General features: G+C 40.3%; 1 protein-coding gene across 1 annotated transcript in view; it reads left to right on the top strand.

The window, feature by feature from the left end:
* Positions 1-15,444, top strand: part of LOC118343114 (glutamate receptor ionotropic, kainate 5-like) — a 72,177-nt gene that overhangs the window by 48,194 nt on the left and 8,539 nt on the right. The window contains 7 exon segments of the mRNA XM_035681868.1: positions 2,979-3,088; positions 4,316-4,378; positions 4,380-4,469; positions 7,478-7,643; positions 7,765-7,990; positions 12,184-12,312; positions 14,290-14,504. Coding sequence (XP_035537761.1) covers positions 2,979-3,088; positions 4,316-4,378; positions 4,380-4,469; positions 7,478-7,643; positions 7,765-7,990; positions 12,184-12,312; positions 14,290-14,504 — 999 coding nt within the window.

The raw sequence follows: 15,444 nt of genomic DNA, 5'->3' as shown, positions 1-15,444 counted from the left end.
TAAAAATAAAAAATACATAACATAGACAGAGAAAACTCATTTCTGATTAATATTCACAGGAAATAATCTGCTCAGAATTCATCCAAATCTCTGGTTTTCCACAAGTTTTCTGCAGTCACTGTGTTCACTGTTTAGGTTTATTGTTGATCAGCTGTTCTCTACTGTTGTTGTTATTGTTCTATATAATATGAAATATACATAAAATATGTCACTTAAGACTGGTTGTGATAGAAAACTGCTTATTGCTTAGAATTGATGTAGAAATTAGAATTAAACATGATTGAAAATAACAGCAAAACTAATAACAGCGACTCATTAACTTCAGAATCATAAGGCTGTAATCTGAATGAAGTTGTTTTGTAGATTTTATTATTTTTATTAGCATATTTTGTCATTTTTAGGATCTAACATTACAGAGTTGTTTCTGATTCAGTTTTATTGTCACAAATATGTCTTGAAGCAGCTTTAACACCACACTGGAAGATGTGACAAACATGGGAGTGATGCAGATTAATTGGATGTACCTCCTGTCACCTGCCTGCTTTTCTTTTGATTCACGTGTCTACGCTAGATATCTCGTCTGATTCTGTGGTACAAAGCAGTCTGATCAGATTCAAGCCTTTGGCCTGGTTTCACATGGTGTGTTTTAAATGAGCCAAAATTGACAAAAAGCAGAAACACAGTTGATTGCCTCCATTACAGCTCCAGTCGTCTGCTTTAATTGGGTCCAATCTGGGAGTTCCTCGACCGCCTTCACTGCCAAAACCTTTTTCCAATAGACGGAGGGGGGCATCATAAACAGCAGGGGAGGGGAGGTGATGAAATGGGTCGATGGGAAGCACCTCGCCGGGAAAAAGAACTGATGGTCGTTAACACTTGAAAAGCTTGTAACTGCAATTTGCTGGTTTTATCTTGTTTTGGCTGTTTTATTTGACTCACATGTCTACGTGCTGAGAAAATGTGACAAGCTGAGCAAGGAAAAAACATTCTAGGAATGTCAATTTCCAAAATGCACGGCTGTCAATCAGAAAGTGCGGGTTGTGTTTCTGAGGCCGAGATGTTGACAACTTTCAGAGCGCTGTGAACGGCAGATGGTCATTATCACAATTCACTGCTGCCAGCTGGAGACATTAGAACTTCTACTGGTGTTAAACTTTATGTTTTTCCAAGTTCACGTGGTTCGACGTCTCCCCAGTAACAATTACACAGGATTAGAGAAATGTACGTCAGTGTGCAAGATCATCATCACTTTTAAACTTCACACTGTAAAAAGAAAGGTAATATTACAGCTGGAACACCAAAAAATACAGTAAAATAACTGAAAATAACTGACTCATTAAAATACAGGAATGTTCTATAATTAAAATAGTTTTCAGCTTTAATTGTACATAAAATCTTGTGTATTTTTTTTGGCATTTTAACATCAATGAAATGATCTATAAATACAGGACAATTCGGAAAGTTTTCACAACAATAACGTTGAATAAATGTTGTTTATCAGTGTATAAGCATTGGTAAACTGTCAAAATACAGTTTTTATCAGTGAAAACAGCAATAATTACTGTTATTTTCACTGACAATGACTTTTATTAGAGTTCTATAACTTTTTAAATTCAGATTAAAAATCAAATAATAACAGCACTCTTCTGTAAATGTAAGCCTGTTTATGTGTATTATAGCAGAGTTCACCAAGATATCTGTAAAATTAACAAACAAATTACTGGTAAATATCACCAATTTTACATTGTATTTTTATGTGCAAAAAGGACATTTTCTTTAAATAAGCAGAAATTTTATGATTATTTACAGTTAAGATTTTTCATGTTATTTTCCATTAGACATGGCTAGTTTTGTAATTTTATTAATATTTTATCTATATAAAAAATAAAAATAAAATCTGTAAAAAAAAAAAAGGGAAAACCCCGTAAACATGCAGTTTTTTTTTTACATTGCAGCTTTGATTTTGTTTTAAGCTCAGGAAGCAGCGATGGTGCTCTTGCAGATTAATTTCAGTTAGGATTATGTTTTGGTGGAACATTTGCACTTTCTCTGGTATTAAAATGGCTAATCTTAAATTTTGTTCTTGCAAACTACTTACTTAATTCTGACTCAATTTCAGCGCTTCGTCAGATGCTTCAAACATCCTTTTCTTTTAGAAGCAGCTCAAACACTTCAAACTGAGGAAATCAATGTCTATATAATTCTTCAGATTGAGCAGTTTAAGCTTTAGATTCCAGTGGTCACTGCGTAGGATTATTTCAGCCTGATCCAAACAGTTCCAATAACTCAAAAGGTAAGAATGTATTGAAAGAAAATGGTTGTAATCATCTCCAAAAATCATATTTATTGGCTTATTTAGTCTTTCAAACACACCTGTATTAAAGGTGCAGTCTAACAGCCAACCAGTCCACAGCGCTTTACAGTCCAATAAATGATACTCCAATAATTCAATCCATCAAATGTCTGCATGCAAATGATTTAATATATTTGTATAATCACAGAAACAAAGAAATTAAACACCCCACAAAAGAAAAGAAAACAGCTGCTAGCTTGTTTACATTCGTAACGTTAGCAACAAGAAAGTGCACAGGTGGAGGGGGAGGAGAATGCCAACCAAGGTCTGTAGGGCGGTGACGTAAGAAAGTCGTGTGCTTGTTAACACTGTAACACACCTGCCTCTGCCTGTATGACGTTGCTCGGGACATCCGTTTTTGGGGACAGGACATCCCATTGTTAGCGTCGCCGCCGACTAACTAATGGCGTAAACCAGCAGCCTACTTCCTGTGAGTCAGACTACATCCAACACGGTCTGGATGAAGAAGACCAGCTGAGTCTTTAATCAGTTACACCTCAGGATGTTTGTTTCATGAATATTTAATGTCACAGAGAAACCTTTTAACCTTTTATTTTGGGGTACTGGCAACGGTTCAGTCTCAGAGAAACCCAACAGACGGATTTTGTTTATGTGTGTGTTTCAGGGTCGTAAACCAGGTTACTTCTCCTTCCTGGATCCGTTCTCTCCGGCTGTCTGGCTCTTCATGCTGTTGGCCTACCTCGCTGTCAGCTGCGTCCTCTTCCTCGCCGCCAGGTAACACACCTGCCTCGGCCTGTGTGTGTGTGTGTGTGTGTGTGTGTGAGCGCTGGCCAAAGCACAGAACTCAACACTAGCTGTTCATACCCATAAATAACAGGAGAGGATCATTAAGTGTTTTTCTTTGAGACAAAATAATATGAATGTGTTTTGTTGTGTTCATTCTGTTGTATTTAAGTCTTAGTAAGTGCAGGTCTCTCTTCCATCTCTCTCTCTGCCTGTAACTTCGTCGTTCAAACATTAAAATGACTGTTTTACTCTCCAGTCGAGCGACTAAACACAGTCATTATGTTGTTTCCTTTTGTGTAAAAATATGAATTTATCTCAGCGCTGTCTGAGACAGGTAGGACAAACACATTTAACATCTCTCGTTTTCTGTTCAAATCTCAGAAGACGTACTTCGTGGGAGAATAAAAGTACTTTGTGTATGTCCTCTAATAGTGTAGTCAATTGACCAATAAATGTTTTGTTATTTGGAGTGTAGCGCTCCATCATCTGCACATCTTCAAATCCCACAAGAGCGTCTTGCCTGCTGCACTGTTTACTGTGGATTTGTATAATAAATACACAAAACGGTGTTTCTCCAATTCCAAGATGAACTTCTCGTCGTCTGTGGTGTCAAATCTCCTGATTGACTTGGTCTGGTGTCACATTGTTGATGTAGCATGAAATTCAATCCAGTCTGCACATGGTATTTTATTTTGAAAATTCTACACAAAGTAAAGTACTATAACCAGTTGAACTGGCCGATGGTCTGATTCTAAAGTTATGAATTCATCGCCACTCTCCTGAAAGGTAACAGGTCAACGCCAGGGTCAACGCCACAACAGCAACGACAGTAACGTTAGTAGAAACCGACAATGCCGACACAGTTTACAGCGCACCATCAAAGCTAAAATCTAAAGTCTGGAAGACATTTGGATTCTATAAGAAGGAAGGAAAGTCCCATCTGTAAGATCTGTGGGAAAGCAGTTAATTATCACAACAAATCTTAACAAGCCAGAATTTCTCTAAACACAACAACACCGTACAACAAATCATAAGCCGGCATGGAGACACCTTATCTTGTCAAGAGGTGGTTGATGTTTGTGTCTCCGGTCAACCCGCTCTCACTCCCTCCGCTTCAAACCAGTTTTATTCTGTACTGAAGATCTCGGTGGATTCGCTGCTTTCTGTCTGAGCCGTCTCTTCTAACTTTTCTTACTGCTTTACTTTTGCCCCCAGGCTCAGCCCTTCGTGTTGTGTACAACCCGGTGTCCACCCGTGTCTGCGGGAGCGGCGAGACGTCTGGAGAACCAGTACCAGTGGGCGGCTTCATGCAGCAGGGTTCAGAGATCATGCCCCGGGCCCTGTCCACCCGCTGCGTCAGCGGGGTCTGGTAGGTACCAGAAGGAGGGGTCCGATACAGGAAGTGTCTTTTTATATTCTAGGAACTAAACCAGGAATTAAAAGTCCATTTTGTGCCTTCTTGTTTCTCTTTCCACCACTTCTGAAAATGAAAAAGCAAATGAGCTCAATAACTTTAATTTGTTATTGAGCTGTTCTGTGGCTGTGATGTTTGAGTGGGACGTGGTAAACAGATGTGGAGGAGACCTGCAGAGGCTGAAAAGAAAACTTCAGTCTGAAAATGAGCTGATGAGGTTTTTTACTTGAGAGTCAAACATTAATAAAGTTTTGTTGGTGCTCTCTGTCGCTGTCATCTCTCTCTGTAGACTCAGGAAATCAAACTAAATGTGATTTGTTCCTAATGTCAGTAAATAATAAAAAGCAAAAATATATATTTTTAATGATCCTTTAATCTGTGGAGATCAAACAGGTTATATCTGTAACTTCTTTTAAAACATCTTTTATAGGAAACCTGTGAATATTTAATGTTTGATCTCTTCCCATTTTATGTCTCAACCTGCTTTTAACAGCATGTTGATGCCTCTGTGCTTCATCATCTCTTTTCCTGATTTAACTTAAGTTGTTACTGTGAACGATGCGTGTCGCAGCTGCTTCCCTTCAAATTAAAATCATGTATATATACGTATGTAGTATCCAGCTCCTCTCCGTCCCTCCTCAGGAACATTAGCTGAAGGTGAACAGATGGTAAACTGATGAAGTTAGTTCCTCTTCCTTTTTTGTGTTCTCTCTCCTTCTCTCATGTCTTCTGTCCAACCAACATGTTCTCACACTCAGCTCACCAAATGCTGCAGCTTGGTCAGCGCTTTCCCAATATGATGCTGGAGGTTAACGTAATAACGTCCAGTTAGACTTGATGTCGTGAAACGGTCGCAGTTTGGTTTAGGCACAAAATCTGCTTCCTGAGGAAAAAAGGTTGTACGTTACGTTGCGTATCGGACGTGCAGAAGGCCGATGAAGGAGTGGATGTGCTCGGCCTGCTAGGTGGGCTCAGGGTCCTATAGCTTAGGGTTTATAAATGCACATTATGATTGGCTTATACCGGTACTGAGCATGTGCAACTCTACCTCCAATATCAGCTCCAAAAGTATGATGTGTTATGAAAGGTCGACTGAAGTGATAAAAGCAGGAGGAGAAGGTTGTAAGTTATTTTATAAAGTTGACCTAAAGCAGTGCTCAACTAAACAGAATAAATATGTACAATAGAATAGTAGTGGTCTGTGAGCGGACTGCCGAGAAGCCCCTCCAAGCTGGCTCGCTAGCGCCCCCCACTGGTGCTTCTCTGCCCCTAACCCTGTCTCTATATTTAATGTGAATTTAGTGGTAAAATAACAACGAAAACTGTAAAAAAAAAAAAAATAATAACTTCTAATGTCAGCTGTGTCAATGCGTGCAGCAGTTCAGATATGTTTGGTTTTGGTTGGATTACTTTTGATGTTTTTGGTAACACTTTACTTTATTTCCTTCAAAGTACAATCATGTATAAATTATGGTGAAAATAGGACCTTCTGTGAAAGTAAATATTAATTTATTATTGGTTATTCTACATGTTAAATTGTACAGTTTCACACTCCTGTAATTACTACATTTCAGTGTTCTTCCTCAGAAACAGTTTTTTCCTTTTCGCTGTGTTTTAGTTGATAATTTGTTTGACTGTTCAGCCTTTTTGCTTTTATTTTGGCGGCTGCATTTTACTGCAGACTTATTTTTTCTTATCTTTTATTGGCTGCTCTCCTCTGTTAGTTTCCATCAGTTCAAGTGTTTACTTTCAAGCAGAATCCGCCGCCACTAAAACACTGCAGAGATGAGTTTCTTATTACCTCGTCTGCGACAAATATTCACTTCAACAAGAAGAATATTCAAACTGAACCTCTGTCCTCCCGCTAGTTGTGGAGACTGAAATTACAATTACTCTCCCAGTTTGTCCTCTCCTCCCTCCCCTATCCTCCCTCGCTCCCAGTAGCTGCTGTCAGACAGATGGTGGAGTGATACTGGAGGGACTGGAGGAGCCATCAGCATCTTCTCTTTGACAGCTCTCAGCCTCGCCAGGCACTTAGCCCCATAAAAACTCATGATGGCTGTGGCACAGACTGCAACGTACTCATTTGTGTCTGTCTGACTGGCTGTTGACTGGTCGGACTGAAGATATCCAAACTTTTAAAGACCAAGTTCATTTATCATGCATTGTAAAAAAAAAAAAAAACTGTCAATCAGTAAGTCACTGTTATATCTCATAGCAAACCACGGCCATTTATAAGTATTTTTACAGACTGTAAATTGCACAGAAACTGTCTGTCATATGTCAGACTGTTTCTTGTATTTATACGATAAAGTATGGATTAAAACTCAACAGTACTAATATCCTTTTCTTCTGCTGATAGTTAACATGACAGGAGACTGTTATATTTCAGATTTTGGTATTCATTGTTGATAATAATCAAAAACATAATGATTGTTATTTTCAGGTGATTGACACTAATCAAACTATGAGTATTATATTCCTCCTCAATATTTCACACTGGATCTTTAATTTAGAACTTATAATAAACACCTGATTGATAGGTTTGCACCTTCCAGCCAATCACAAGTATTTACATTGGCTATCATATAAAAGTGAGGATTATCACCAGATCTTAAACTAAATCGTTCCTCAGCTTCCATCATTTTCTTCCCATCCCACCCTCTCTGTTTGCCTCCACCCGTCCTCTCATCCTAATTCCCTTGCTCATCACTTTCGTCTCATTGCCTCCTCGGTGGAGGTGTCCTGCTCCTCTCTGCTGCAGCCGGAGTTCATGTTTAGGTTGATGATTTTTACCTAAAACTCCTGACGTTTCCTGCAGTGCTCTCCATCTGTCTCTCTCTCCTGCTTCTCTCTCGCAGCTCTTAATCAAAAGCAAGGAGGGAAGAAAAAAGGAGCGAGGGCTTGAAAGTTTCTCAGGGTAAATAAAGGTTAAAGCTGTTCTTCTTCTCTGCTCCTCTCAGGTGGGCGTTCACCCTCATCATCATCTCGTCCTACACGGCCAACCTGGCAGCGTTTCTCACCGTCCAGAGGATGGAGGTTCCCATCGAGTCTCCGGACGACCTGGCCGACCAAACCAACATCCAGTACGGGACCATACACGGAGGATCCACCATGACCTTCTTCATGGTGAGGAAGATTTTAAGTAGATTTTATTTATGTGTTTATTTTGGGTGCAGCTAATCTTCTCTTCCACATCTGTGAAAGAGATGCAACCATCCAAACCTCCACCCTCTCTCTCTTCCTCCAGAACTCGCGGTACCAGACGTACCAGCGGATGTGGAACTATATGTACTCCAAGCAGCCCAGCGTGTTTGTGAAGAGTACCGAGGAAGGCATTGCGCGAGTCCTCAACTCCAAGTACGCCTTCCTGATGGAGAGCACCATGAACGAGTACTACCGCAGCCTCAACTGCAACCTCACGCAGATCGGAGGACTGCTAGACACCAAAGGATACGGCATCGGCATGCCTCTGGGTGAGTGGAGCAGGAGCCAGGTTACGATTGACCACAACATGGATTCTTTAGCTGGCGTTGGGTAACGAACTTGGTTACCTAATTCTCAAAAATTCTGAACTTTTCCTTTGAATTTTGTAAACTCCTGAACTGTTTAAAATCAGAGATAAACTTTGGCTATAAATGGCCAACAATTGCTAGTATTTCCACCAGATGAATGTTGCCTTTGTGCTTCCAACTTTGTTTATGTGTAATTGAGTTGAGTGTGCTGTCACATCACATATTGTTGGTTATGTATTGCGGCTGCGTTACGGTTCGTCCGGCACCTCGTGTGTCGGTTCTGTTTTAACCGGGTCATATTCTTCATGCAGCTGCTGTTCTTGGCAAATTAAATCCATCCTGATTCCAATTTGGCTTTGGTCCGCTTTCACCGGTGTCTGGCCTCGCCTCGTCATCTGCCTCAGACTTGTTTCTGGTGATAAGTGTTAGTGCATAGATTAGCATAGTTAATGGAGGAAGGAGGAACAGATGTGGAGAGAGGAGAGGGAACAGCAGGAAGATGGAGGCGAAAAAAGAAAAGGTGAGGGCTTTTTGGGAGAGCGGCCTGTCAGTCAACCTTCCTGTTAAGTGATGAAAATAAAAGCAGCAGAATCAGCCTGGCGCCCCAGGTAGGACGTCGTCTCCCATGCTAACGGCGCCGACTGACAGTGAGCGATTAGCATCAGCGAGGAAATGAGAACTTGCAGCTGATTTTAACCTGAGGTCATTTTTGGCGTCCGTGTTCTGAGAGTTGAAAGTTTCCGACAGACATTGAAAGTGACCGTTGTTCTTTTACCCAACCAAACCTCAACAGGCTTATAGTGATTTAATTTTCCTTTTTTTCCAAATCATTTAAACTGAATGTCAAAATTCTTCAGAGTTTACTGGAGGATCATTCAGACCTACGGGAAATTCAGTATTTGGGCGTTTGTAAATTCAAACAACTTATTGCCTGGACAGTAATAACGGACCTTTCGACTGACAAACTCCCTGTAATTGAAAGTGTTTATTTGCATATAAAGCGGGCAACTAATCATAAGTGGTCTCTCGAGACTCCTTCCAGTGCCTGTTTTATGTACTTAAAACTGTCCACTTGTAATCGGCTCACCAAGACGCATGTTAATGTCAGGTAGAAACACGGCTATTGATGCATAAGAGGCTTTAGACTTTGAGGCAGCGCTGTAATACTGCAGCAGGCCTGACTGAAGGTCAAAACTCTTTGGCTGTCCTTCTGTAACCAGCTGGCTTCAGGAGGAGGTTAAAACAGACAGTCAGACACACACAGCTACAAATATGAAGCTAACACACAGAGCCACATTATTAAACTGTCAACAAGAGAAACCGTACGGCTGTTACGAGTCAGTCAGAGAGACGATGAGATCAACACAAACACAGATGACCAGAAGTATTTACATCATGTTAGTGAGAAAAAGTGGCAAAAAGGTGATATAAAGACACAAAATGTCACTTAAAAGTATCTTGCAAAGGGTAATTTCATGAAGAGAACAGAAAGAAAAGTGTTACGTGGAAAAGAAACAAGACAAGAGAAGAGTCTCAGTTCTTGGAAAAAGAAAAACTAGAGCTTGTGTCCTAGTCTGTGTACTTCAGCAGTTCCCCAATAAAAAGCCACATCCTCCCAAATATTAGAGAAAGAGATACAAAGAGACACAAGGAGACAACACACAGGCACATTATTAAACCGTCAACAAGAAAATGTTGGACAGTTAGGAGCCACGATGAGATTGATTTAACTCACAGATGACTGCAGGGTGGAAGAAGTATTCAGCTCATGTTAGTAAGTGAATACTACGATATAAAGGTACAGCTTTGTAAATGTCACTTAAAAGTATCTTGCAAAAGGTATTTTCACAAAATTAATTGACTAAAATCCAAGAGACAAAGCCGAAGAGATGGATCCGTTGGCATGCAGAAAGAAACAAACCAAAAGAGTCTCTGTTGTTGGTAGAATCAGAAAAGGATGATTATTTTTTAACTGAAGTTGATCGTTCTTTTTGGAAATTTGCCCAAAGGGGGTGTTTCTCTTTCAGGGGAAGAGTTTCCACACAAAGGCATTTATCAATTCTGTTAAGCAAGAAAAGAAAAGAGAGTCAGGAGGTGACGAATGAATCACTCTGTATCTCTAAAATATGGAGCATCTAACCAGTGAAAGTGTCATCATTTTGTCAAAGACTTATCTTTTACCTTGAAAAACACCCAGACACTTCCTGCTGTCTGTCATTCTGTGAAAGTCACTGTCACTTTTTAATGGAATAAGAAAGAAGATGAATGTGCGAGAGCGGCAGAGAGGAAGTGAGGACGAAAGCTTCATAATTTACAGCCGCAGTGAGCAGAATGTTAATGACAGGTATTAATATGATATAATATAGAGTCAAATATTAACATAGAGCTGAATCATCTCTCTCTGTAACACTGTCAATAACTCACAGGACATGAAACTTAAATCTGAGTCCCTGTACAGGTCGGTCCTGACGTTGATATATTTGGAATTATTTCTTATTTTGTGGTCGAGTTTAAAATCCTGCGACTTTTATTTCTTTATGAAATACAGATCAGAAGCATTAAAGTGCTGATTTCTCCACTTGGGTCGACATGTATAAAGATAGACGATGTGGCCGCTCTCCAAAAGTGAAGCCAAAATATCTCTATCGCCCCCTGGTGGCTGACTAATAAAGATTATTGGCCGATATGTCTTTATCAGCTCCTTTAAACTCTTTAATACCAACATCAGGCTCTGTAAACGTATTGTTCCGTGTAAGTTATCAACCTCATTTTCTCCTCTCCAATAACTCTTTATTGAATGAAATCCTGAGAACAAAAGAAAAAAGGTTAGCACTAGCATGTGTTAGCAGTTAGCTCCCGAGCAACCGCTGTCAGTGTGCCTTTCTCAGTCTGTGTCCTTCCCTGTACTTGTGTCCTTAAGTCTGCATTTCACCAAGAGGTGAATCTACCATTTTACCGTTGATAGAAAGATGATTTCACTGCTACTTCCTGGTTTGACGGCACCACGCCCACAAAATATATAAGCTGTTAAACTGAACTTAATCTCCAGGAGACTCGGCCGGTGGCTGAGGTGATGCTGCTGCTGCTAAACAAATTTCAAATTCATAGCCAGTCACGAAAACCAATGTTCCCAGTCACAGAGGTCTATATTTAGCTTTAAACACAGCAGAAGCTCAGACCTCAGGTGTAAAATGAGATTCAGATTTGTTTGATTTGTATGAAAGATGCGGCTGCCGCTTCGTCTCTTCTCTGCTCTCTTAACATTTCTCATTTTATCAGCACATGTGCTCCCTGGAAGGAAAACGTCAATATAAAAAGCCACAGAGCCACAGCAGTAAAGCCCTCGCTGTGCCTGTTCAACACATGTTTAACAAAGACGAGGTGAGCAGGTGAACTGTGGGTTTTATTTACTTTATCCGTCCATAAAACCGCTGAACACAAACGCCGAATGTGCTGGACAGCGTCTTTATTTTTAATGCGGTCTACAGAGCTGCAGGGGTTCGAAAGATCCTTTGGTTTATTACAAATCTAAAAATCTGACCTCCAGACGTGTTACCGTGGTTACCAAATATTGTATAAATATGAATGTCACTCATGAGATTGCTTTCCTAACAGTTTACGACCAACAGCAGAATTTAAGAGTAGGTTAGTTTTTTTATGGATCGAAACCTGGAGGCATTGAACCGGACCAAGACCACTTGAAAAGGAGAGTTTCAGTCCGCTGACCAGCAGACTCTGGTGTGATTCATACAAATAGACCAACCACAGGATTTTATGATAGCAGATACGTGATTTTAACATGAATTCAAACACTAGACTACTATTAAATAGTAATATTACAGAAAGAAACACAAACTGACTACAGAGAGACACAAAACTTTGAGAGAGACATAACAACAATAAAGAGACAGAGTGTTGCTCCTATCAGAGGGGTAAAGGTGCTTTTGTGTGTCCGGGGTCCATAAAACCTTGTTTTCTTACAGCTGTTAGTAGGTCAGTGTGAACATGAGCTAAAAGGCAACACTGGATCATAGTTTCCATTGTTGTTGGTTCACAGTTCACTTCCACTAGCGAGAACGAGTGAGGTCGATGTCGTGATATCGACCGTACGCTGGCCTGTAAGAAGGTCACTGACAGCTGCTCTTCCTCCGCAGGCTCTCCATACAGAGACGAGATCACTCTGGGGATCTTACAGCTGCAGGAGAGCAACAGGCTGGAGATCCTGAAGAGACGCTGGTGGGAGGGAGGACAGTGTCCCAAAGAGGAGGACCACCGAGCCAAAGGTTGGTGAGAGCACGGCCTTCATACTGAACAGACGGACAGTAGAGCTGAGCCTGCGGGCAGCAACCCGGTATCACCTCAAAGCCGGGCCAACGTGTCACATTTTCTGCGGTCAAATTAGCAATAATAGATATACAACGTCTGGTTAGACTTTCAAAATAAAGCTTGCTGATGTCAAAGTTTCTCCTTGTTACAGTACGTAGGCATTCCTGATAAGTCTTCCAATCATGGAAACACCTGGAAATTAATTGAACAACTATCCTGGTAAAGTTTTACGTTGTTCTGGAAATGTGTTGCCATGCCATCTTATATTAGAGGAAAACAACCGAGGAATGTGAGCTAACACGGACTGTCTCATAAACAATGACCACCGGTGAACGAGTGCTGTCCTGTATGACTCCTGGAAAACTATTTCTTAAAGAGTGGGAATCCTGTCCAGGAAGTCGTGATCCCAACAATTAATGCAGATTCAACCAGTTCTTGTGAATCACTAAACTATGTCTATTTTTGCAATTTTCATGCAATTTCTTTGCAAAAATATGCTTAAAAACATCACAACATGAAATTCGTTCATTTATTTGTTTTTAGAAAAGCAGCCATGAAGTCAAACATTTTAGACCACAACAATCTGTGAAATCCTGGAGGGACCGCGTTGTGGATCTGCTCACAATAAGAACGCTAACATGCTGATGTTGAGCGGGTGTAATTTAAATCATGTTCAGCATCTTAACTAAGCAGCATGAAACACAAAGTACAGCTGGGGGCTGATGGGAATTGTAGTTTTATAATTAGTTTAGCAGGTATAGATATTTAACTCTGAACCAAGAAAGAGCTTTTAATCGGAATCAAAGGTCGACTGACCGACATCCTGAGAGCCGTCAGCTGAAAACCAATCAACAGATTTTCCTCCTAATGAGTCGTCAGCTCGTCTCTGTCTCGCTTTATATTTCATAAGGTGTAAAACATAAAAACATCCTCCCCTGATGCAACAGAACCGCCACCGTTTTATCATCCATTGTCTCCGTCTGTCTTCTGTCTGCATCGACTATGACGTCTGAATTTATCCTTCGTTTCCATTATTGATCCACGTACATGTGTTTCTTTGTTTTGGTCCTGATGTGTCTCACTGTAACGAGACGAGACGGCTTCTGCTCATCGACGTCCTCGCTCACATCGGGTTTTTACGAGCCGATCATTATGGGAATTTGAGTCCTGTCTGAGTATTGATCAGCTGCTCTCTGTCATCTGTTCGAGCAGCTTTCTTTGTTCCCAGAGCAAAATGATGTGTGTGTCTGTGTGTCTGTGTGTGTGTGTGTGTGTGTGTGCGTGTGTGAAGCCGTTAAGATCCTGTTAAGACCCATTAAGACTAATCAAGTGTCTCTTTGTTGCTGACTGCACAGTATACGGTAGTCTGTGTGTGTGTGTGTGTGTTTCCTTTGTGCCCCACATGTCCTTATAAAGATAGAAAAAAAGGAAATCCTTCAAATTAAAAGCGTTTGAGTCCTTTGTCTGAAGAATGAGTGCCTATAATGAGAGAAGTGATGTGGTTGTTGTACTAATTAGGAGCTAAAGTCCAGTTTGTTTTATTAGAGAGTTGGTTCAAGTTTTCTATAACATTATCGTTTCAAAATGTTAGCATGGACCTTGTTGGACTTTTAGCATAATTAGCATTAATCAGCGGCTGCTTGTTGAAGTTAACCAGCTAATTTATTGACTGTACAAACGTTAGCTAGCAACATGCACCAACTGGTAGCCAATGTATGCTAACGGTTAACTGTCAGTATGCTAACGTCCGAACAAAATAAAACAACATAATTAAATGTATTTTATTATTATTCTGTATTAAATCAATATATTTTACAGTATTCAAAAATATATTTTATAGTATTAATCAATATATTTTATAGTATTAATCAATATATTTTATAGTATTAATAAAAATATCTCATTGTATATTTTATGGCGTCGGTGTGTTTCAGGTCTCGGGATGGAGAACATCGGCGGGATTTTCGTGGTCCTGATCTGCGGCCTCATCATCGCCGTCTTCGTGGCCATCATGGAGTTCGTGTGGTCGACGCGTCGCAGCGCCGAGACGGACGAGGTAAACCATCATCATCATCCTCCTACTCCTCTTCCTCTCTCGTCCTCCTCCTCCTGCCCCGCCCCCGGCCTCAACCTCAGCTCAAACACCTCAGTAGGTCATCCGCCTGTGTGTGTGTGTGTGCGTGTGAGTGTGTGAGTGTGTGTGAGTGTGTTTGTGTCTGTGTATGAGTGTCTGTGTGTGTGTGTCTGTGTGTGTGTGTGTGTTTGTGTCTGTGTATGAGTGTGTGTGTCTGTGTGTGTGGGTGTGTGTGTCTGTTCAGAATGTGTTTTATTAAAAAGTTCATACAGAAAGTTTAACCAGCGTCTCCATTATTACTCCTGTTGTTGTTGTTGTTGTTGTTGTTTGTCTCTATCTTTGCTCTTAATTACAGAACTTTATATTTTTGTGGCGTCCTGAAGATAAAAAAGTTGAATTTGGGAGAAATTTCTATAAAATGACATTCATTTACTGAGTTTAGCTGTATGATAAAATCTCTTTTAAATCTGCATTAACTGATTTTTTTTGGCCACTAAACATCGACTGCATGCGTCAGTGAGGCCTAACGAAGATGTTAGATTATTTACGTGTTTTCCTGCGAGCAGCAAACATTTACAGACAGTCTTACAGTCATCATTTATGTATTCATTTGTTTACCAGAGACGATTCACATTAACCAACATTAGAGTTAGCTACGAAGCTGTTCACGTTAACTATGAAAACAATACAGCACAATATAATACATAAATACTTCATTAAAAACGGTGAGATTATATAAAGGCAGATGAGGTGTTTTGATTACTAATTTGCCTTAAAACATTTCTTTTGATTAAAATGACAAAATAGTTTAGTTTGAAAGCCAACTGTCGGAGGAGAACCGGCGCGGTGCGACACTTTAAAGGCTCGCAGCGATCTCTTTAATAATGAGAACACAATGGGGTCAAGAGTCAACGACTGGTCCTGATTTCTTAAAGAGGGAAGCAGTCGTCTTCTTCTTCAGTACTTAACACACAGGGGGCGCTGTTCTCTCATATTATATTCAATAATAATAATA

Source organism: Morone saxatilis, unplaced genomic scaffold (genome assembly GCF_004916995.1).
Source record: "Morone saxatilis isolate NCDOM2014 unplaced genomic scaffold, NCSU_SB_2.0 Contig9, whole genome shotgun sequence".
Taxonomy (NCBI): domain Eukaryota; kingdom Metazoa; phylum Chordata; class Actinopteri; family Moronidae; genus Morone; species Morone saxatilis.
Note: the sequence above shows the minus strand (reverse complement) of the source record. Positions and strands in the feature narration are given on the sequence as shown.